The 23,871-nt window shown below is 61.7% G+C and overlaps 2 protein-coding genes across 5 annotated transcripts in view; one reads left to right on the top strand and one right to left on the bottom strand.

Annotated features, from left to right (window-relative positions):
• CE3H7orf50 (chromosome E3 C7orf50 homolog) overlaps positions 1-23,871 on the bottom strand; it is a 109,444-nt gene that overhangs the window by 58,756 nt on the left and 26,817 nt on the right. The window lies entirely within an intron of this gene.
• On the top strand, positions 10,091-14,080 carry GPER1 (G protein-coupled estrogen receptor 1). Its single transcript, XM_049639003.1, has one exon. It carries the CDS (start codon positions 12,102-12,104, stop codon positions 13,179-13,181), a length of 1,080 nt encoding a protein of 359 aa, XP_049494960.1. The 5' UTR covers positions 10,091-12,101; the 3' UTR covers positions 13,182-14,080.

Below are 23,871 nucleotides of genomic sequence, written 5' to 3'. Positions count from 1 at the left end.
CGGAGCAGGGGTGCGGAGGAGGGGCGCCGAGGCGGGGTGCGGAGCAGCGGTCAGAGCGGGGTCAGTCCGTGGGCAGAGCTGTCCGTGCGCCAGATCAAGCGAGCACACGAGGCGTTCCCCCCCAGTCCCCGGACGGTGCACCCCACAGCTGTCACACAGGTGAGGCGCCGGGGGGCGTCAGGGGGCAAGAAGGAGAGCCCGCGAGGAGTCCGTGTGCGCGAAGACGCCGCGCGAGACAACCCGCGAGTCTAGTGAACGGGGTGTTATTCAGAGCGCCCTCGTGTGATGGCGGGAAGAAAGGCCGTTCACCTGCGCGCTCTACTTCTGAATCACGTGCTGGCGGAGGGTGGCCACACCGCGTGGCTCTGCCAGCCGGGCCCTCGGGGCGCCGCGCAGAGAAAACGACAGCTGGCGGTGGGGCCGGGCCCACCCGGGAGCCTTCCATTAACATCAGCTTCCCGGTTTTATTCCTTCGCCTTCCTTCAAAGAACGAGCAGCCTCATTTAGCTAAAGTTTAACGGGGAGCACACACGTCCACAGAAACGGAATTATTTCTGTGACAAAGGACCGGCTGGGAAGGCCGCGAGCCTGACGGCACTGTCACTTAAAGCCCCGACTCAGGGCTTCACAGCCCGGAGGCAGTAAGACAGCTCCCGGCCTCGGGCGCAAGGGCCCCCCCGGGGCCCTGGGGGCAGCGGCCAGGGCGCGCCACGTTTCAGTCTCTACGGGGGGCGCTGCGAGCACGGTCCCCTCAGGCCAGAGTCCGTCAGAATTTTTCTGGGTCCAGAAGCCGGGCGAGGTGGTTCACGACCGTGTGGACTGCGGCCGTTCCGCCACGAGGCAGAGCCCCGGCCGAAGTGAGCGCGATTCGCTGGCGGGGCTCCGGACCGGGTCCTCCAGCCGCGTTGGGGGATCAAGGCCCCTGGTGCACACGCTTCGGGGCGGGGCTTGGACGTAACCTCATTCGGAGAAGGCGTTTCTCTCATGCCGAGAAGGGTCCTGCTGACGTTGGGGAGGAGGGGCCGAGGGGCCGTCTGGAAAGCGGGGTGGGCACGTCCTCGCACCCCTGCCCGGTGTCACAGGCACCCAGGCCCCTGCTCCAGGGCGCCCCGCGTAGGGAAGGGGGCTGCCACACCAATCCCCGTGCCCACTCACCTTGGTGGGGGCCCCTCCTACAGACACAGCCCCCGACCGACCCCTTGGCGGGACCCCACGGTGACCCCACGGGAACCACCCGGCACCCGAGCCGCGTCTCCACGGCGGTGGAAGACGTCTTCGCCGCACAGAGCGTCTCTCCAGGCGCCTGCGCGTCTACGGGGCCCCGTGTGTCCCGGCGAGCTAGGCGGCCGGGCTCTTCGGCCTGACCGCCCTCGTAAAGGGCCGAGGCCGGCGGGGCGGCCTGCGCGCGTTCCTGCCAGAGCCCGCCGCACCAAGGGGCCGGTGACGCTGCTCTCGCTCGGCGCCGCCAGCAACCCGGGCCGTGCCGTCCTCTCCTTCCCGCCCGCATCCGCTACTTCGACGCGCGGTACGTGCGGCTGGCGATGCCCTTCAAGTTCCCGCCGCGGGGTTCTCCGCCCCGCCTGCGCCCGGCTGCCAAGGGTGCCCGCGGGCCTGCGGCGAGCCCGGCTGCCGCGGCGGGCCGCGCCTCCTGCAGCTCCCCGGGGCCGGCGGCCCCGCCGGGCACGTCCGGGGTGCCGTACGAAGCCACTCTGTGCCAGGGAGACCCGCCGACCGCCCGGCCCGAGTATGAAGTCGTGAAGGTCAGCCCGGGCTTCGGGCCGGCCCGGCGGGCAGCCCCTCCCCGGAGGGACGCGGCCCCCGCTCCCCCCCCGTGGTTCCGGCCGCCGCCCCGAGCGCGTCTGCCCGCCGGCCGGCGTACCACCCGCACTCCTGTGGCAGGCCCGGCTAACGCTGCAGAGGGACGGGGGCTCGCCCGGGGACGAGCTCCTCACGAGCCCCGCGGAGCGGGTCCCGTTTGGGGAGAGCCGTGTGGCTTCCCTGGCCGGCCTCCTCCTCCACACGCCCCGCTCAGCATCCCGAAGCACCTCACCCAGGCCTCGCCCGGCGGTGCCGGAAGGGAGAGGCCCGGGACGGCTTGTCCCTGAAGAGAGTGGGGGGGGGGGGGGGGGGGGGGGGGCCGGGAAGGGTTGGCCCCGAAGGGGGGGGGGGGGGGGAGGGGGGGAGGCGATGCAGCAGACGAGCACGACGGGCGATGAGGGGGCGTGCCTGGCGGGTAGGGAACAGCACCGTCTGAAGGCGCGGAGAACGAGCTTCCCGGCATCGGGCTCCACCTACGCACACGCTCCAGAGCTTGGCTCAAAGCAAGGCTTTGCAGCGACAGGAAACCCTGCGAATGCAGGGTGCAGTGAGTGTCCGGCCAGGAGCCGGCCGAACACATCTGACTGGGCTGACAGGTCCTCAATTCTAATGGGTGATTCCACGGTTGGCGTGTCCGCTGGCCGGCACCGGTCTCTACCCCTACCCCGGTCAGACGACGACAACGACAGAATTTATGGCCACGTTATAATCTGGCCCTGAAGGGCTCTTACCTGGTTACCCTTTAACACTGAGAGAGTTTGGCCCTCGCAAGTAGCACCAAGAGCAAAGAAGTTTGCCTTGATCTTTCTAAATTTGCCACCATCGGCGGAGTCTGAGAGTGTCACCCGCGTGCTGATAAAGCACCACAAGACGCTTCCTGCCCCGCTGTGGCCTGGCAGGCAGCCGGTGCCCACCGCCAGGAGCTCTGGGTGGCCCGCGAAAAGCTCTGCGCCTAAAGCCTCCGCCGCGCCATTTGACATTATTTGCGGAAAGGCTGGTAACATATGAAACATAAAATACGAGGTTCAATGATTAACCTTAATCCAAAACGTACATTTACCATTCTTGCTACATTTATATCAAGATCTTCCTGGTTGGGGTGCCCGGGTGGCTCCATCGGTTAAGGTCCGACTTCGGTTCAGGGTCACGATCTCACAGTCCGTGAGTTCGAGCCCCATGTCGGGCTCTGTGCCGACAGCTCAGAGCCTGGAGCCTGCTTGGGATTCTGTGTCTCCCTCTCTCTCTGCCCCGCCCCCGCTTGCGCTCTGTCTCAAAAATAAAGATTAAAAAACAAAAACAAAAACCAAGATTTTCTTGGTTGAACAGAGAAAGGAGACGGGCAAAGGGAAGGTGTCTCTCTGGTTGTAGGAAACCCATGCCTTTGAGAGCTTTGATTTTTTATCAAAACTTTACTGTTTAGGGCAATTTTATTAGGTTTGCAACTGAAGTGAGAGGGAATGGAGGGAATACCCACACACCCTCCCCGCAGTGACACCCCCACCGGACGGAGCGTTTGTCACAACATGCATGGGATGGACCTACATCGACACGTCACTGTCACCCAGAGTCCCAGTTCCCATGTGGGCTCACTCCTGGGGTGTAGACAGACCTATACTGACACATGTCCTTCATTAAGGCATCACAGAGAGCACCCACTGCCCTAAGGCCCCCCTGCCCCGTGCCCTGCCTATCCACCCCTGCCCTCCCCCACCCCTACCACCCCGCCCCCCCCGCCCCCGGCACCCACCCGTCCTCTACCGGCTCCCTGGCCCTGCCTTTCCCAGAAGGCCACTCGGCTGGGATGACCCAGGGGGCGGGCTCTCCAGACTGGCTTCCTTCACGCAGTAACCTGGGTCGAAGGTGCCTCCGCGTCGTTCTTGGCTTCGCGGCTCCCTTCTTTCCGGGGCTGAGTAACACTCCTTTGTCTGGATGGCTTCCACTCTTAGGGATATTTTGCGTTCCTCTGCAAGCTAACGGCCAAGGCGTGCGTGCCGTCTGCAAGCCTGTCTTCAATGCTGATGCCACTTCTTTGCAAAAACAGGATTTGGGTCTTGTGGTTAAGGAGCTTCTGTAACATGCCATTAAAACACTTCATGCTTAAACAACCCCTCCCCTTCCGTTTCTGCTCCTCGGTGCGCTGGCACACCCACGCGGCCTGTGCCGGGGACGGCAGGCAGGTGTGAGTCCCACGCCCGCACGTCCGGAGAGGCTGGCAGGGGGCGAACAAGGAAGTTGGGAGCCCCTGGAAGGGAAGACGCTCCCTCCCTCCAGGAGGCTCAAGCAGGACAAAGGGCATCCCGGCTGACGTGTGAGGGCCGCCCCTTCCCGTGCGACATAATAATTTTTTACTGGATTGGATGCCGGACGTTGTGAACGTCCCTTGTTGAGTGTTGAACTTCACACTCAGGCTCACCTTTTAAAAAGGACTGAAGTTCACTCTGGAGGACACTTTGTTCCTTGTAGATCTGCGGGATTCTCTGGAGAGCTGTGTTTAAGCTTTGTTAGTGAGGTCTGGGGGGGCCTAAATACTCCAGCACCCCTTCTCTCCTCTTTGTCGTAAACGCTCAAAAACACCTCTATCCTGACCAGCGAATTGGGACATGGACCAGCGTGATGCACACTCTGGGAGCTGGTCAGCTCTCCAGACCTCGGGGGCCCTTTCTCAGCGTGGCTCCCCACTCCCCAGCCCGGTCTCCTGCCAATTCCAGCTCCCTCAGGCTTCCAGAAATCCAATCCCGTCCCCTCAACGTGGTCCGGTCATCCTGCACTGCTAGGAACCCCTCCTGACTCCGGACGGGTGCCCGGGTGAGAACAGGGGCTCACTGCACTCGCTTCCTCCTCAGAGGCCACGGTCCCGCACTGCATACAGTCCCAACGTCTCAAAACAGCTCATTCTTTTATTTTACCCAGCTTTTGATGGCTTATGGCAAGCCCCCTTACGTTACTCATTCACGGCCAGAGGCGGAAGGACCTAAATTAATGTACAAATACATAGCAACAGACACCGACAGCCTGTGAGTTTGCAACCCGAAGGAGGGGTGAGGCTCACGGGTGTTCAGCGCTCCTCAGAGAAACAGCTGACTGGGGCTGGGACAGCAGACACGGAAACCAGGCCTAGAGAATCTGATCCCACGGAGTTTCTCAGCATTCTGGCTAAAGGGATAGTTTTAGAACCCAGCCACAGGAATGTCAGTCGGTGGTTCTCAAACGTTTTCTTTCGAGCGGCAGGATCGTTTCTTTAAACAAATCGTATAAGGAGGCCCAACGTCTGAGACACCAGGAGGTCCTGCTCTGACCGGAGAGGAGGTGGGGAAGCCGGTCCTCTGGAACATGAAGGTGCCCCAGGAACAGCAGGCCCCGTGGGGACGGGCGGCTGTCGCACGTGCCATGCAGGTCTTGTCCGCTGACCCCCCATCCGGGGACAGATGGGACACACTGACCACGGGAGCTTTTCAAGGACAGAGCCAAGAGAAGGGTCAGGAGCCACAGAGAAGCAAGGCAGCGTGCAGAACCGTGGCTTTCCAGCAGTGGGGTGAGACGTGCACCCAGGAGGCTGACAGGAGAGCTCGATTTCACAAGGATGAGTCAGAACTGAGGGGTGGGGGGAGGGGGAGGGAGAAACCACTTCCTCCGGCTCTGAGCCTCTCCCTGACGAGCCAGGTCGACCCAGGTCTCCAGCAAGACCTCCTAGGACGTGCCACTGGCGGACGGCCCCAGGCGGAACCGCGTGTGCGCTGTCCATCCCTAGCCTGTGCGAGCCTCACGCGCTGCGCTCCGGCTGCCGCTGGCACCTCGCTCTCAAAGGACTAGAGGAAATGTGCAGAGAGCTCCGGGCAACGGCCGAGAGGGGCCCAGCTGTCCAAAGAGTCAACAGCAGCGAAACCATGGGGACCGCGCCTTCTCGGTGTCACAAAGTGCCCGAGGGTGAGTGGGGAGCGAGGCTGCGCGGAGGCCGGCCGGCACCTGGACACCTACGATCCCTTCCCGTGACGGAAGAGGCCACATGGCGGGTCTGCGGACTCCCGTCGATTTTTCTCTAACGAACGGCCTCCGCGCAGACGGTGTCCGTTCGGCGCACCCCGGTCTGGACACACACCTTTGCACACGCCCAGGACTGCCTGCCGCCGGAGTCGCACGGATGGCAGTGCCGACGCGCAGGCTCCCACGGGCATGGGCGCGGAGCTCAAACGGGAGGGGGTGCCCGGTGGGCACCCCCCCGCCCCCCGGCTCGTCCAGAATGTCAGGTTCCGACACTCGGCCCCGGCCGATGTCTGCGGACTCGAGGCGGGCCTGCAGTGTTTCCTAACCGGCCACTCCTCGCCCGGCCAGCCTGCGGCAGACTGAGCCCCTCGGCTTCCCCGAGGGGAGCATGCACAGCGATCCTCGGCCACGCTCGTGCCCCCGCCGCTCTAGGCCCGGCCTCGGTCTTCACAGAGGTGGTGCTTGCCTGAGTGCTCAGGCTTAGGGTTAGGTCTCGTGAGGACGAGACCCAGAAGGGCTTCGTAAGCGTCTCAAAGAAACCTACCGCCCAGGCATGGGCAGGGGCTCCCGGCTTCCCCCAGCTCAGCTAAGCAGAGAAAATGCACGAAAGGCAGTGTGGGCAGTGTTGCCCGCCTGCCCCCCCCCCCCCCCCGCTACCCCCCCCCCCGCAAGCAGCGCACCGGCTGGGCCGTGCTTCCCGCCAACGACGGGCTCTGATGCTTGGCAGCCACGTCGCGTGGGGTCCCAACCGTGAGCCGAGTTCCGCTGGCTGCCCTGCGAACCCCTTGGATGGACACGCGCTCTCCCTGTGGCAGCCACGGGAAATGGGGGCCCAGCCGTCCGGGACCGTGCTGGCGTCTGGTGAGGCAGGCCGCCTGGTGAAGGACAGACCCCACCCGAGGACAAGGACGACAGACGGCGGGTGTCCAGCATCACGCAGCTCCAACCACGCCCCCACGCACCCCCACTTTACCCAGGGTCATGGGGCAGCTGACCGCAGAGGGAGAAAGCAGGGCCTGGCAATTCAGAGACTGGGCGTCCTCCCTCCGGGGCGCTGCGTTGCACCTCAGGGGTCCCTCTGCGGGTGGGGGCACAATTCTTTGTCACAGAGGAGCAGGGCTGGCGGGGGTGGGGACGTGGGGAAGGTCGACCGCCGCATGCAGACAGCGCCGGACCTGGAGCACCTGGGAATGAGGGTGAGGGTTCCCGGGGTCCCCTCAGCCAGGCAGGCCTCCTGGCTTTACTACATGTCTGTGCTCTGCGCCATGCCCGTTACCGAGCTGCATCTGCAAATTTAACTAAATGAAAGCTGACCAGACTCGATTTCCTTTGACGTTTCCCTATCATCCCATCCTGGGGACGGACAGAAAAACCTGCAAACGAGTCCAGTTCAGCACTGAGACAACCCTGTTACAGGGCACCAGCCACGTGGGAAGCACGCTGTGTGCCAGTGAGGACCCTGGGCCTCAGAGTGGCCAGACTGAGGCTTAGGGCCACCGTGCCTGAGCTCAGGCTTCTCACGCGGGCAGCACTGGGTGCTCAGCGAGGGTTACGTGGGCCAGTGGATGCAACACACTCAGCGCTTAGCAAATGAAGCCTCGCGTGAACGCTCTGGAGATTTTTAAATTCACAGGAAGTCTCCACGCATTGCAAGACGTCCGCGAGATGCTCTCGTCCCTGGCCACGCAAACGCCAGCTCAGGTTCAGTGGACTGAAACCCTAAAAGCAGGGTTCTGTCCCTTATGCTAACTAGTCGCGAGGGCCGACAGGTGACCACCTCTGGTGCCCTGAGACCTGGCAGCCCCAGGCTCGTCCACGTCAGCGCGCCGGCCTCAGGGCCCTCCAGCTCGCCGTGAACTCAGCAGGGCGCGCAGAGGGGACCCCCGGAGCTACCGGGAGGTCCTCCCCGGCCCCGGAGCCCAGTGGGGCCGCGGGCCAGCAGGCCACGGGCTGGGGCGAGCAGTCCGCGGCTGTGTTTACGTGACGTGTCTTGGCTATTTCAAGGCTTAGGTTTTTATTTTATTTATTTACTTTTAACTCAAGAAGAAGTTTTAACTTTCTCATGACTCATTTCTTTCAAAATCGTGTCCTTGGGCACTTGCAGCGTCGCCATCGTGCGGAGGGAGCGGCCGGCTGAAGTAGGTCTCGGCGCACAATGGCATCCGCGGTGTCACGATGTCATTCAACACTGTAAGAAGCTAACAGATGAGGATCATGGCTCAATCCTAAGTCGGAAAGAACGCCGGGTGTTAAAGATTTATCCAAAGGAAATTTAACACAGCATTCTCTGTTGATAAACGTGTATATTTCCCAAAACAAATATCTGAAAGATGTGAAGCTATGATCATTCAAAACACCTTCCAGCTCGTTTGAAACAGGCTCTGTGAAAACAGACCGTGAAGGGGGGCCACGCTAGCGGCCACCGTGCAGGTGACCGGAGGGGCGCCCAGTGCCGACGACCCGCGGGCCGCCAGACGCCTCCGTCTCCAGCCTGAAACCAACCTCTCTCCCCTCCGGGAGGAGCACACGGCAGCCTCCACGGTGCCAGCTGCTGCCATCTGGCTCATTCACGCTCAGAAATACGAAAGATGGCCCTCAGTTTTCAATCTCACAACTTCAAAAGGACTTAAAAAGAGAAAAGCCACCAAGAGGGAGGTACGAGGTCAACGAAAACGTGATGTCCCTGACAACCGCATTAGCTGGCGCAAGCAGCCAGGGCCCGCAGGTCCTAGAGGCCCTCCAGACCTGACGCGCGCGCCTGGGAACGCGCCTGGGGACGGGGCGGCCCTGCCAGCCTCTCTCCAGGCCGCCGGGGTGCCGGGAGACAGCAGCTACTCGCGGGGCGGTCAGGCCCTGGGACTGGGGACCGGGGCCATCCCCCCCTGCACAAGGGCTGTGGCCGTGGCTGGTCACAGAGCCTGCAGGGCAGGTGCACTCCGGCGGTTTCCAGAGTAAAGGGAAGGAGACAGAGGAGACACGATTCATCCCCACGGCAGAGAAACCACTCTGCTTCCTAACGTGCTTGCCCCAAATACCTGCTATTTCTTAGGTTTAAATTTCTTTCTGCAAACGCCTTTGTGAAATTCCTAGGTTAAATTCTCTGTATAATTTGCACTAATTTTCTCTAGGTTCAGGAAATTTACTGTTTAGTTTCAAAAACAAGCAAGAGTACTTAAGTTCCAGTAGGTGACGATGGGTCATCACCTAAAAGGTATACAAAACCTACTTAACGATGCTTTCAAACTTAAGAAAGTCGTATCAGCGGGTGAGGAAAAGCAGTTAAGTCTGGAAACTTCCATAAAAATGCATGGTGGGCCTGGGCTCACCGCCACGGCGTGGGCGAAAAGTAGCCGGCAAAAAAATGGTTAACGCCGGCCTCCTCGGGAGGCCGTCCAGCAGAGCACAATGGGCGGCCCCGGGAAGCCTATAAAGCCAGCGGTGCCTCCTCCGAGTCCGCAGCAATGACAGGCGTTCTGGCCGGTCGGCCTCGTGCCCCAGGCAGGCGTCCCCTTGCAGGACCACCGCTCCGGCATTCTTCGACGGGGGGAAGCGAGGCCAGAATCCCCGCCACCCGAGGGAGAGTCTCGGCCGCACCTCCAGCCTGCCGGGAGTGCACCCGCCGAGGCCGGCCGACAAGCCCTCCCAGGGACACGAGAAGGGCCTGCGCGGAGCCGGCCTGGGCTGGGGTGGCCGGCTGCATCGCAGGTGAGTCTCGGTCCCGGGTTCCCGGTTCTGCGTTCGGATCGGTGCCGCGGTGGGAGTCCGCGGACCCGCCGTGCAGCCTCTTCCGTCACGGGAGGGGAGACCGCGGGCGGGCCCGGCTCAGTGGTCCCGCGTCAGGTGCGGCACGCTGTGGTCACAGCTGGACGCGGACGGGGGCACACAGGCCACCCTGCGGTGAGAGAGGCACCGAGGCTACAAAGCCTCTACTCCACACACGAACCCGCACCTGGCTCAGCCCCAGCGGGGCTGCGGGGCAGAGGCTTCTGCAAAGGTCCTTTCTGTAACGCGTGCCCAGCGCAGCAGTCCCCCGACTCCCCGGCGCTCTGTCGTTAGGTTGGTCAAGCGAGGCCCTGCCTCCGGTTAGGACGTTAGCCAGTCAACGAAAACGCTTGCCCGGCGACACAGCCGGGTGGACCGGTGTTCCTTCACCAAGATACACACCCAGCTGGCCTGACAAAATGTGGTTTTAGTTTCCTTTTTTTTTTTTAATTTTTTTTAATGTTTATTCATTTTTGAGACGGAGCATGAGCTGAGAAGGGGGGGGGGGGGGGGGGGGGGGTGAGGGGGGGCGGAGACATAGAATCCCAAGCAGCCTCCAGGCTCCGAGCTGTCAGCCCAGAGCCCGACGCGGGGCTCAAACCCACGAACTGTGACATCGTGCCCAGAGCCGAAGTCGGACGCCCAACCGACTGAGCCCCTGGTTTTGGTTTTCTAGAGCTGGACAGGCAGTGGAAACCCGAACCGAAACGAGACCACAATGACACGCGCCTTTACACATCCACGGTCCACCTTCGCGAGGGCGGTGTCAGCAGCAGGCCCATGCTAGTTCCCGCGTCCCGTCATTACAGCACGGTGACAATAAGAGTATCTGTCCAGGATCAGCGGGTTCACGTGCGTGGGAAAGGAGCAGAGGACTCACTTTAAAACTGCCCGCGCAGCCTATGCTGGCGACGGCGGGAAGCGCGCGCCGAGGGCCCCTCGCTGTGTCTTCCTCCGAAGACGGTCGGAAGCGGCCCAGGTTTCCGAGCTCAGAGAGCCAAACAGGCGCTCTGCTCTGCGTGCTCCTTACAGACAAGTTAACGAGAGAGGCTTTAAACGCTAGACATTCATGAGGTCCCCGCTGGCGCTGTCTGCTACACACGACACAACACAGAGCACAGACGTCTCCACGCCCGCCGAGCAAAGCTTGCCGAACGCTTCTCGGTCACTATGTGACCTGAAGGCTGAGACTGGTCTTTCTCTGCTCTGCTTTTCGGGGTTTCCTTTGGAGCAAGACTCCTGAGCAGGGGTTCGGTGTCTGGTCTGGTTGGGCAACACTTCAAAAGTGATCCCCGACCGTCTCACAGGGTCAAACAAAAACCCTCGGAAGAAACACAACTCAAGGCCGTTTTAACGCGTCAGGGCCGGCTTCCTCGGCCTCCGTGGGGGCCCCCGGCCCCGGGAGGCCGGGAGCACCCCCAGCGGTGGCGGCCCACACACGGCCGCCGACAGCACTCCCCTCCCTTCCCCCCGACTCTCGGGCCGAGCCGGGTCGCGGTGGGCGGCCTCGGACACGAGACCTGTCGGCGGCTGAGGCTTTTTTAACGCAGTTTCTAGGTTACAGACATCACTGCAGAAACGTACTCGCTGTTTCAGATAGTTTATCAAAATGCTGAGCGAACACTATTTCCTAAGTCAAGGACTGTTTTCGGTACTTCAGGTCATATCACGAAGAAAGTTCCGTGTGGGGGCACCCGAGCGTGGGGAGCAGGAAAACCTAGATCTGTTTTCTGTCGCATCGTGAGAGGCTCTGCTCCAGTTTCCATCGAGCACCCCGGGTCGGCCATCTTCACAGACGCTGGGTTTTTCCCTTCCCATCTTGGTCCTCTTCCCAACAGCTGCCGAAATAAATTTGATTTCCTCTGCTGGCAGATAGTACTTTTCCTGAGAGTTCCAGACCCAACGGCCGCGTTCCTTCATGAGCCTGCTGTTCGGCTATTTTTAAGAAAGGCGCCCACCGCGCGGTAGCATGACTCACCGCCCAGGCTCCGGTTCGGACTGAGCGGCCCGGGAGCCCTGGGGACAGAAAACGGGGCACTTTCTGCACTTAACTCCCCTCCCTCGGCTCAGTGACAACCACATCTCCGAGACGCCGGGACCTCACGTCCCGCCCCACCCGTCCCCCCGGGCCACCCGCCGCCACGGCGTCCGTCCTGGCGGGGAGCCGTGAAAGACTCGAGTCACAGACTCACTGCTCTTCCGTCTCTTCCTCTCAGGTGTGCGGGTGGTGAGCGCCACCCGGCGGGCCTGACCGCAGCGGCCGCCGCCCCCCAGGGGCCCAGGCGAGGCGCCGCCCGTGGTGTGGACATGGAGGGCCTTTTCCGGCTGCCCGGCTGCCCGCGGGACAGACCCGCGCCGCCCCCAGCGCTGCCCGGGAGGAGTTCGGATCTTGCAAACGCCTGGCTCCCTTCACAGAGCATCGCCTGTCTTTCCGGAGACGGACTGACTGTTCGCGTCGGGCTTCTGTGAGCCGTGCGGCAGACCTGGACAGCTGTGCCCCCGGGGACACGGACGAGACGCCCCCGGCGCCCGTCTCTGGCATGGAGACGCACGCGGCCGCTCACAACGGCACCTCCCCGGAGCTCAACCTGTCCCGCACGCTCCCCGGCAGCGTCCTGGCCAACCGGACGGGCGAGCTCTCCGAGCACCAGCAGTACGTGATCGGGCTTTTCCTGTCCTGCCTGTACACCATCTTCCTCTTCCCCATCGGCTTCGTGGGGAACATCCTGATACTGGTGGTGAACATCAGCTTCCGGGAGAAGATGACCATCCCCGACTTGTACTTCATCAACCTGGCGGCGGCCGACCTCATCCTGGTGGCCGACTCCCTGATCGAGGTGTTCAACCTGGACGAGCAGTACTACGACATCGCCGTGCTGTGTACCTTCATGTCCCTCTTCCTGCAGATCAACATGTACAGCAGCATCTTCTTCCTCACGTGGATGAGCTTCGACCGCTACCTCGCCCTGGCCAAGGCCGTGCGCTCCGGCCCGTTCCGCACCAAGCACCACGCCCGGCTGAGCTGCGGCCTCATCTGGATGGCCTCCGTGTCCGCCACGCTGGTGCCCTTCACCGCGGTGCACCTGCAGCACACGGAGGAGGTCTGCTTCTGCTTCGCGGACGTCAAGGAGATCCAGTGGCTCGAGGTCACCCTGGGCTTCGTCATCCCCTTCGCCATCATCGGCCTGTGCTACTCGCTCATCGTCCGGGTCCTCGTCAAGGCTCACAAGCACCGAGGCCTGCGCCCCCGGAGGCAGAAGGCGCTCCGCATGATCTTCGCCGTGGTCCTCGTCTTCTTCATCTGCTGGCTGCCCGAGAACGTGTTCATCAGCGTTCACCTGCTGCGGCGCACGCAGCCCGGAGCCGCTCCCTGCCAGCAGTCTTTCCGCCACGCCTACCCCCTGACCGGCCACATCGTCAACCTCGCGGCTTTCTCCAACAGCTGCCTGAACCCCCTCATCTACAGCTTCCTGGGGGAGACCTTCAGGGACAAACTGAGGCTGTACATCGAGCAGAAAACCGGCGTGTCGGCCCTGAACCGCTTCTGCCACGCCGCCCTGAAGGCAGTCATCCCGGACAGCACCGAACAGTCAGACGTGAAGTTCAGCAGCGCGGTGTAGGGCCGGCGGAGCCGGGCCGGCGGAGACCGAACGCCGGGTCGGCCCCGCGGCAAGGCGGAGGAAGGGCTGGGCCGCACGCCACGGCCCGAGCCCGGTCGGAACGTGCCGGACCGTCCGTGCCCCAGCTGCGGGCGCACCTAGGCTCTGAGGAGCCCTCACCGCCAGCCACCTTGACCCCGGGCCGTGCGCACAGCACCGGGGCTCCCCACCCCCGCTCACGGCGGCAGCTCGGGGCGCCGGCGGCTGGGCACGGGGACCAGCGTGGGCTCACGCTCCACTCCACGCCCACTGTGTCCCGTAGCAGAAGACGCGTCTCGCGCCGGCCAATGAAGGCAGAGAGGAGGGGACGCTCTGGAGGAAATCCCTCAGTTTTGAGGTCGAGCCGCCATAATTCTGCCATCCTCGGGAAAAATGAAGTCTGGACAGAACACACTGAGCAGATCTGACTTGGACGCTGTGGTCCGTTCTCCACGTCTGTGGCACGTGGCTTCCTTGTGGTACGGACAAGTGTGCTCGGGTGAGACAGGAACGGAGAAGCCCTTCTCCCGGCAGCCCGCTCAGAACAGCCGCCCGCCGTCACCGGCTAAGTGACCCTGAGCACCCGAGCTGCCTCTGCCGGAAGGTTCCTCTCCACCCAGAGCCGCCGCTGCCGTCCGGGTCGCCGGCCCACCGCTGCCCGTTTACGGTGTTACCTGCACCCACGCCACCATGGACCGAGACCGCGAGGGGCAGGTCGGGGCGGGGGGGGGGGGGGGGGGGTGGAGCCAGCGTGCGCGGTACAAAGCTGGCCTCTGGGAACCATGGCGGGGGCGAAGATGAAGGCAGCGTAAACCGTTCGCCCTAAAATGTAGAAGAGAAAACCTCGCGACCGCCAGGAACGGTGAGGCTTTGTCAATAAAACACAGTCCCATGCTGATTCTCAGGGCTCCGGGTTGTTCCCCGTGGATGGGGGGCGGGGGGCGGGGGGCGGGGGTGGGCTGGGGCCCCGGCAGCGCAGTCGGTCTTTCCTCACGAGGAAAACACACACCCGGGGCTCACCGCCCATCCTCCCTCACGAGGTCGGCATCAACGTCTGGTCACCCGCACGCACCCGGTGTCTCTAAGATGTCAGACGCTGCCGCACAACCTCCAGGGGCCAAAGTGAGCTTCACTGCAGACGGACCACATGCCCTGGCTCTTCCAGAAGGTTCTGTACTGTCCGCATCAGGCGTGGAGCCTGTAGTAGCTCAGGGTGCTCCTGAGGCGGCTCGGTGGGGGTGGCTTCCCGTCCTCTGACACGGGCCAGCCTGAGGACCCCATCCTCTAATGCGCACAAGCTACGGCCCCTGCCTTCCGACGTGGCTGAGGCCGGAGGGCCCCGTCCATTCATGCTGCCTGGAGAGCCGTGGCCTCCAATGCGGGCTATGTCTGGGGACCCCCGGCCTCCAGTGAGGGCTAAGCCAGGATCAAAGTGAACCCTACTCCTCCCGCCCCACATACTCCACTCAGGGGACCGCCTCCCCAGAAAAGTGGGGCCCTCAAGGACCTTCACACAGGCAAGGCTTCCCGAAGGAGAGGTGAGACAGTGTTTAGGTAACAGGAAAATGAGCCATCTGTAGTTTAAATGGCTTTTATGGGTGCAAATCACCAAGAGAGAGAGTATCCGTCCCAAGTAAATATTTTCAGTGACCAACTGTGACCTCGCAGAAATGCCGTCTCCAGCACCGAAGTCCCACTTAAGACTCACTTTCTAAATAAACATCCCAAATGCAAGACAGGAAGACCGACCGACAGCTGGGGACGGTTCCCACGAACTAGCAGGTCAGGCGTGTGGAACACCACCGTGGGGATGCCGCATGAGCCGGCCCGCGGCGCTGTCCCAGGACACCCACCCTCCGGCCACGGTGAGGGTGAGCCGGTGATCTAGATGCCGGAGTAACTTCCAGGGAAGAGTCCGCCCTCCGCCCTCCGCCTCCCCAGAGCCCGCAAAAGCCACAAGTCCGCAAAGGGCACAGACATGCCGTTGACACACCTCGTCCTCTAAGAGCCGGGAGGGGGTCTAAGATGCCTTCCCTCCCGCGTCCTCAGAGCTCTCTGTGAACAGCTTCTCGGGGGCGCTTTGCCCCCGCCCAGGGCCCAGCTGGGGCTGAAGGCACTGCCCAAGCCCCTGGCCTTCATTCCCTGCTCGTCACCAAGTCCCCCCTTTGGCCCCAGTGCTGACGACTCCCAGTTGCAGAGCCAAGGCACAGACGGGTGCCCCAGCCTGGAGCGTCTGAGACGTGCAAGGGGCTCATCAAATGTGCCCCGTTCCCAGCGTGACGAGCGGTGAGGGACAGGTGCTTGACGGAGTGCAGGGCTGGGAGACCCATGCTGTCTGGCCGTGGTTCTCGAGGACGGGTGGGGAGACGGACGACACACTGGGGAATAAGGCCAGGCCTCGTCTCCGATCCTGCCAAAAAACCCACGAGGTACACACTGCCCCCGTTACCCAGAGTCCTGAACCGCTCAAAATCTTCAAGGGTAACGACGTAGCCAGGAACCGACGCCCAGCCCCGGTCTCCAAAACCCACATCCCTTCCTCTACGGCACCCGAGGATCAAGAGGTCAGTCAAAGTCACAGGCTCGACCCTGTCCAGACGGGATGTTCTGGGCAGGAAGGAGCAGAAGGGAGATCCCTTCCAAAGACCTCTGGGCAGGAACCGTGTCTGAGCAAAGCCCCGAAGCATCGGTCAGAGGGGCCTCCATGAGGGCCTCCGTCCTCGTGGCAGACACCCCGTGAAAGCTGGGAGAGGCTGGCCCTGCGCCCGGAAGCCAACTCTTGCTCCCGAATGGCCCCTCAACAGGCCTTTTGCGCTGGCGCTTGACCGAGGCACAGGTCCAACGGGGTCAGACACAGCTCCTACCTCTAACCTCTGGAAGCTGTGTCCAGATGTGGAAGCTGGCAGCAGAACTGAGGGTCCACTGGATAGTCACTGGAAACAGAACTGCAAGGTAGAGGTCCCGACTTCACAAGAAGGAACGCTTACTGCGCCGGAGGCCGGGCAGGCGGCCTCTGGAGCCTCTTTTGAGCCGGTGCCAGGGACACAGTGCAGAGACGGCAAAGCCAGGCAGGCTCTGTGCGCAGGCTACCCGGCCCCTTCGAGCACAGCCCCTTTGAAAAGCATTTGCCCGGGAGCAGAGGCTGATTTAATTATTTTGTCAGGAACGCCGCAAGATAAAATCAAGGCGTGGGATTGCTTTGTTGTTTCCTGGTAACCCAGCTCTCCCGGCTACTCAGGCCCTGCAACCCCAGCAAGAGCTCGCAAGGGCTGAGCTGGGAGCCCGCGCTGGCACCGAGTGCGATTTCCTAATTCTCTTGGTGCTTAATAACTGACCCTTGATCATGACCGTGACGCTTCCCAGACCCCGCATCCCCTTGGAGGGGTGGAGGCGCCATTACAGCGTCACCGGCGTGTGTCCCCTCGTCTTCCGGTGCAGCGTGGCCGAAGCGATCCTGAAACTTCCACACGTATTATGGGTCGCGCATGTTCGCCAGTGAACCCAGAGTGGTTCTCGGGTGGGCAGTGGGAGGTGCAACGCGGAAGGGAGAAGGGGCAGCAAGAAGGGCCTGAGGGTGATGGAACCGCGGGCGGCCAGCGAACCCCGAGATCTCTGAACTGAGAACACGTGCAGGAGGGCACACGGGACCGCGCGGGCGCGTGGGCGGGCATGTCACACGCACCCCGGCTCCACCTGCTCAAAGGGGCCAGAAAGGGCCTGAGCGGCTGGGGGCCCACCGACACCCAAGCCCTCCCCCCAGGAGAAGCCGGGCTCCCCAGGTAAACAGCCGACCCGGCCAGAACAGGGAGGTACGGAGTAAGCTTTGCCACGCGGTTTCCTGCCAGAAGGAAGAAAAGCTTCAAGAAAACAGCAAAGTCACAGCAAAAGGCCACGGGGACCTACCCGGACGGTTCTCACTGGCCGGATCCGGCACACCGTGAGCACCAAGACGATTATAAACTACCGAAAGACAAGGACCCGTGCGCCCGCTGCGGCAACGGGCCCGAGTGCACGCACTGTACGTAAGATGAGCACGGGATAAACCTGGCGCGGGCGCACACGGGGGCGGGCGAGTGAGCGGAGGGCGCCTGCAGGCTGCTGACCGTCCCGGCGAGGCCGTGCCTCGTGAGAAGCCGTGGGGCGGGCCAAACCCAGGACACCCGACGGGAGCAGGACATCCGGCCGCTTTCGTGTGGGGGCAGGGGCACCACACGGCAGAGGCGGGACGGCCCTCACCTGAGCGTCGACGAGGAGCCCACAGGAGCAGGGGAGTCCAGATGCGGACTCTGAGTAGGGCACGACGTCTCCGTGTCCTCAGCTGGCACCGTGACCTCGATGCGGTCAGGAGCAAACAAGACCCAAAACGGGACCGGGGCATCCATCCCAAATGTCAGGCCAGAGACAGGGGGGCACGCTTCGCGAGCGTCACGGACACCTGCGAATGGGAACGGTGGAGCCGCCCGGGGTCCCGGAAGCTGCCCGTCCTCTCACACCGCCTCGCCGCGGTGGGAAACGGGTTACCTGGCGTACCTCTCGGTACGCGGCAAGTTAGAAAGAGAGGAACAGAACTGTAGTAAAAAGTAAAGCCCGATTTAGGCGCCAGGGGACGCTGCCCAGGCCGGGCGTCAGTCTCCAGGGCGGACTCTCAGGCCGACGGCCATCTCTTCCGCCGCGTACCGCGCTGGGGCACCTTCACGGGGCGAGGGGCGAGGGTCCCTGGTCCCTAGCAAACGGGCTGTCCTTACCCACGTCTGAAACACGTACGTCCTGTTTGTGACACCGAGGCTCGGAGTCGGGTGACGAGTCTGAGCGCCCAGGACCCCGCTCCCCTCCGCACCCCGCTCGTCACCCGAGCCGGGAAGAGAGGCTGTGCTTCCTCACACGACGGATCGGCGGACCGCCTTTCCAGAGCCCATCACTGAGGCCCGGCCGCGGAGCCCGTGAGCACTCCGCCTCCCGGCTTCTGGCAGGGGTGGTGGCGAGGATGGGGGAGGTCAGTCAGCCCAGTGAACGCCCCGAACTGGAAGGGAGGCAGGGAGGAGGGCGGGCGGTGTCATCGGTAAGACGCCCGCCAGGTCCCGGCCTCTCCCTGACTCCCGGTGACCGACACCCCCCCTCCACCCCCTCCCGGACGACCCACGGCCCACGCTGCCAGCAAGCCCTCTGGAGCCACGGGCCCAGCCTCTCCCTGACTCCCAGGTGAGGGGGGTGGTCCCGTCTGGGACAGCAGGACAGCGGCGGGGGCACCCGCCCAGGCCTCACAGACGCACACAACACGGGCTTCCACCCCCACCCCCACCTCGGTGGCGGCACACAGGCTGGCTGTGGGCGACTCAATCTGGGTCTTGCCATTGTCCAGGGGGTGGGGGCTCTCATGTGGGAACAAGGGTTTTCAAAGCCAAAGGAACACAAAACAAAAGTGCAGCAGATCTGACTGTGATTCCAGGCCTTTCTCCCAGGGTGGAATCAATCTAAAACTTATCACAAGAAATCAGCTGTAGGGAGTCCTGGAAAGACGCCAGTTATTCTCAGAAAAGGCAACGTCCCCCAGTCTCTCCCAGGGGGCTGGTCCTGCCCAGCACGAACACCCACTGACAGCAGGTCCCTTGAAGGACAGCACAATGGCGGGCAGCACCCTGGATACTTCCCCCTCCTCCTGCCCCTGCCCGGACGGCTACTACCCCTGGCCCCACTCCAGAAGGAGGGGGTCGCGTGAGACCCCACGGCCCCTACGACTGGGCTCTGCAGGCAGCACTTGCTATGTGGAGGGAAGACTGAGGGCGGCTCTCAAGGCCTGAGCATGGCTGAGCTGCCACCTGGGGCACAGGAGGGTCCTCGGCCCCCCAGGGGACACAGCGAACCCTGGCGGCCGACAGGAAGGGGGGTACACATCACTTGTGGGAGACACAGCCCCGTCCAGGACACCTGTCTTCAGCAAACGAAGTAGCCTTTTCCTTTGTTGACTAACACATGTAAATCACCCCAAAAGGAAGAAAATCAGAGCAGGCCGCTGCAGAGCCCCAGCTCCTCTGAGGAGCCACAGGGCCGAAGGCTCTTGCCCTCGAGGTCACCGGACAGAACTGCCCCAGAGTGCCTGCCATAAGTCCCCCGGGGCTCGAGAACCTGGTCCCAGGGCAACGCCCGCACCAACCTGCCCCTGACAACGTGGACGTGGCTAGACCTGGTGACACACGTAGTGTCCTGTACCTTGAAAACACAGGAAACCTGAAGGTGCGGAGGACGCCCAGACCGGTTTCCGGAAGAAAGCAGGAAACGGGAGGGGGACGATGGCACGCAAAAGTCACCAATGTCCTGAGGGCACCTGTCCTGCCCTCTGAGGGCGCCCCCACGTCCTGCAGTGAGCCAAGGCCCCAAAGGGCTGCGCTAGTAATCCCCCCCGACACGCCGGCGCCCTGCGCCCCCGCATCACCTTCACCCACCCCCCCGAGTGCACGCACATGCATGCGCGTGCACAGACACACACACACGCGAGCGCACACTATGCCGACAGCAGGTAGTGAACAGGCGCCCTGGGTACTGAGGAGCGCCACGCTCCCTGCCACAGGGGGACGGAGGGACCCGTCTGAGCCTGGGGCCCGGCGAGCCAGCCTCGGGCAGAGGCACCCCAGACACCCCGCGGGAGCCAGGGAGGCTTCCGGGAGGACACGGCCCTCCCAGGCATCAGAAACACCCGTTGATGGTTTGTCAACAGCAGTGACAGCAGCGGCTACGCAAATGTAACAACGAGAGACGCGCCAGACGCAGGAGCCGGCGCGGACTTCGCACCGGAACACCCAAGGCCGCTCCCGACACACCTGCTTACCGCGTTTCAAGACGCACACGTCACACTTGAAAATACCCGCAGGGCGCATAAACCTATAAAAAGAAACAGGAAGTGGAGTGAATCCTCCAAAAGCACAAACTGCCCCACCAACGAGTCATAAGCAAGAGCTACTCTGAGTAGCACTTCAGCTTATTAAGGAAACCAAATCCACAGTTTAAAAGCCCCTGAAACGGAACTCTCCAGGCCCAGAGGGTTCCACTACAGAACTTGACCAACATTAAAGAAGAGCTGACACGAAATACCCTGATTCAAAACCAGGCAAAGACTGTACAAAAAACCCTATAGATCAGTGTTCCTCGTGAACCTAGATACACGTGTCCTTGAGATATCGGCAACAGAATTCAGCACCATGTAAACATGACTATCTACCGTGACCGCGGGGGGAGGGCTCGTCCCAGGGATGCAAGGCTGCTTCGACATTCAAGTGTCAGTCAGGGTCATATACTGTATTCAACAGGCTAACAAGGAAAAATCAAGTGATCGTAACAGCTGGTGCAGAAAAAGCACCTGACGAAATCCAACATCCGTTCATGATAAAAACTGGAGAAAAGCAGGAATAGGGGAGAGTTTCCTCAACTTGGTACCGAACATCTACTCAGTGTGGAAGACGGCAGAGGTAAGCTGGACACACAGGTCCGGACCTGGGTGTGGCCTCCGTCCGAAATTACCAACCAACAGCGGTGCTCGGAACAGCCCCAAGGGAGGCCACGAGGCAGAGCAGGAAGGGTGAAGGCCCTGGGCCAGGACGTGGCCAGGCTCAGCCTACATTCCCAAGTCGCTGGGACTCGCGGATGGGCCGGGAGACAGAGCAGCACCAACAGACAAGCACAAGCATGAAGGGACGCATGCCGTGGGTTCCCCTGGTGAGGAGCCGGAGTCCAACTCGCAGAGACAGAGAGTAGACGATGGGCCACGGGAGGGGTCTGTGTGTAACGGGGACAGAGTCTCAGTGTGGGGAGATGGAACGTTCTGGAGACGGACGGTGCGGACGTCTGCACAGCTGCGTGAACGTGCTCAGTAACCCCGAAGCGCGCACTGAAAAGTGGCTAAGATGGTCAATTCTACGTTATGTGTATTTTACCACAATAAGAAGGAATAAATACAAGCATCGCGCCTGAGCGGCCGGAGCAGCGGTGTTGCCACTGCCCACCGGGAGAAGGCCGAGCGAACGGCTCTGGGAGAGTCCAAAACTCAAGCGGGACAGGAGGGTGAAGGGATCTGAGGCGTGCGCGGTCTGCGTGGGAGGCCCCTTCCAGAGCAGTGGCACCTGCATCCAGGAGGCCAGCGCGGACAGAGTGCGGGCGGCGGACGGCCAAACGGCAGGCCCCGGGCCTTCCAGCACAGAGGGGCGTGCGCTTACCGAAAGGCCTCGAACCTGGGTCCCTACGGTCTTCGCCTTTTATTCTGAGTCTATTTTCCCTCTGAGTACAAAGTCATCAAAATATTAAAAGCCCACAGTGAGATGCTCATCACACGAAGAATATTACTACAAGCCTGACAAGACTAGGCACTGCCGAAAAAGGGCTCATCGTGAGCTCTCACCCGCTGCTGTGCGAATGTCCGCGGGCCGCACTTTTGAGAAGACAGTGGGGCTGCAGCAGGCTGCTTCTAAAATGGTCCCCACGGTCCCCGCCTCCCAACATCCACACCCACGTGTGGGGGCCGGACCTCGTGACAAGCTTCTAACAAAGAGAACATAACAAAAGCGAGGGGAAACCGCCTCCGAGACCGGCCGCAAAAGATGATGACGTCCCCTCTCGTGCCCTCCCTTTCTCTCTCCCTGTGACAGAGCCAGGTGCCATCCTGTGAGCTCCCCACGGAGAGGCCCCCACGGCAAGGCGCTAGGCCAACAGCCGGCAAGGAAGTGACTCCCTCAGTGCACCCGCCAGCGAGGACGAATCCTTCAACAGCTGCGGAGGGAGGCAGGATGCAGATTCCCGCCTCCCTTTGGGCCTTCGGGTGAGACCACACCCCACCTGCGGCCTGAGAGAGCCGAGTCTGAAGACCCACGTGAGCTCCACCCAGACCCACGTCCACACACACCTAGTTATTTTAAGCCACTAAGTGTCGTAATTTGTTACGCGGCAACAGACAATAACGTAGAGGTTTATCTAGTGGAGATGAAGAGCCACGGACCCCGAGACCCTGCAACTCCACGAGTAGGTCCACGGCCCCCGAGAAACGTGTACACGCCCGGGACGGGACACAGGTCAAAGAATTCATCACAGCGTTGTCTGCAACAGCCAAAATTGGAATAATGAGCAAACCGTGGTATATCCACACACAGAGAAAAATGAACGGTCTAGCATACGTTGCTGCATAGATAATGCACACAAATAAAGTTTGGCTGAAAAAGTAAAATACCAAAAACTCGCGTCATACAACTGCACCCACACACAGCTCGAATACGAGCAAAACCAAACTGTGTAACAGGCTGCACACCCGGGAAGCACAGCTCTGGGGAAAAGCAAGGAGGTGATGACGGTAAGGGCCTAAGGTGACGATTTCTGGAGCTGGGTGTGGCTTCCGCTAAGCCGTAGCACTTTTCTCTGGCAGGTTTTACAACAAGAAGGGAAGGGGAGGAGGAACGGGAGGGAAGGAGGCCCACCAGAGCTCTGGCTGTCTGCAGGCGGAAATAAAATGCCCAGCTGCCCCGCTTCAAACCAGAGGCTCGAGCGAGAACTTAGTACCAACGGTCCTCCCATTTCCCAGATTAACACGGTCCTCCTTCTTCAAGCAAAGGAGTCTCGCAAACCCCGCCCCACGGTCCAGGCACCGGTTTTTAAAAGTCAAGACTCAGCTCACACCGGACGTGGATAACACAAATCACAGAACTAGAAACTTTAGTCGGGAGGAAAGACGTCTCCCCTAAAGGGCAGACCTGAGAAGGGAGAGGAGGTGTACGTGCGCGGGGGTGGGCAGGGCGGAACGGGCTAGGGGGAGCCGGGAGGAGAGGGAGAAACACACCGCCTCCGTCTGCGCCCTGATATTACCGCTTCCCTGTATTTCCTGGCTCCCCGCCGGGGTCACCGGGCGCTGCCCCCACAATCCCCAGGACGTGCAAGGGTCCGGCCTGTCCTCCAACAGCCACCCCATCAAGCTTACATCAGTTCGTCCCCCCACAGACGCCTACGGCGTTTCTGGCTTCGTGCTCACGGGCAGCCCCACAGGTGCACAGCTGCGCCCTGAAACCTCTTCGGTACAGTTGAGTCTGCCGGTAATGAACACAAACACTGAGAAAAAAGTTACCACTGTATTTGCCACAAATAATTTATCCCGAGGAAAGGACCTGCCTGCCGGAGAGAGCTCCATTCCCTTCTCCCTGGCCCGGAGGCTGGGGTGGCAGCGGGCCCGCTCCAGGACGGGCACCCTGAGCGCGTCTGTCCCCAGACCCCGTGCACCCACGGGGCTCCTGGGTCAAGGTAAGCCACATACCAGTCAGGCGAATGCCCTGCTCGGACATGGGGACTTCAGGTCTGCATTCTGAGAGTACAATTCCCCTTGCTTTGCTTGTTTTTCTTGAAGAAAGTTCTGTTTTCTTTTTAAAACCAAAGTTCCGTGAGGGTGTGTGAACCCAGGGCAGTTCTAATTTTCGGATCGCTTGTTTGCACAAACTGCCAACGTGGGGGTTGAGGGTGTTTGTTTTGAGGAGGATGTGGGGGCCACAGGAAAGACAGAAAATACCACAGGTTTGAATTCCTTTCTTACAAAACACATACGACAGGGAAACTCGGTTTACGTGCTCGGGAACATCTCCACCCCGCACTCCGAGTTACAAATTCATGACCCGTGTCAGACGGGCTGGCGGCAACCGTGCGTCCAGGGCCG

The sequence above is a fragment of the Panthera uncia genome, chromosome E3 (assembly GCF_023721935.1).
Source record: "Panthera uncia isolate 11264 chromosome E3, Puncia_PCG_1.0, whole genome shotgun sequence".
Taxonomy (NCBI): domain Eukaryota; kingdom Metazoa; phylum Chordata; class Mammalia; order Carnivora; family Felidae; genus Panthera; species Panthera uncia.
Note: the sequence above shows the minus strand (reverse complement) of the source record. Positions and strands in the feature narration are given on the sequence as shown.

Bases quoted from the DNA above. Each gene is read 5' to 3' on its own strand.
- GPER1 (XM_049639003.1), top strand. From the start codon at position 12,102: ATGGAGACGCACGCGGCCGCTCACAACGGCACCTCCCCGGAGCTCAAC.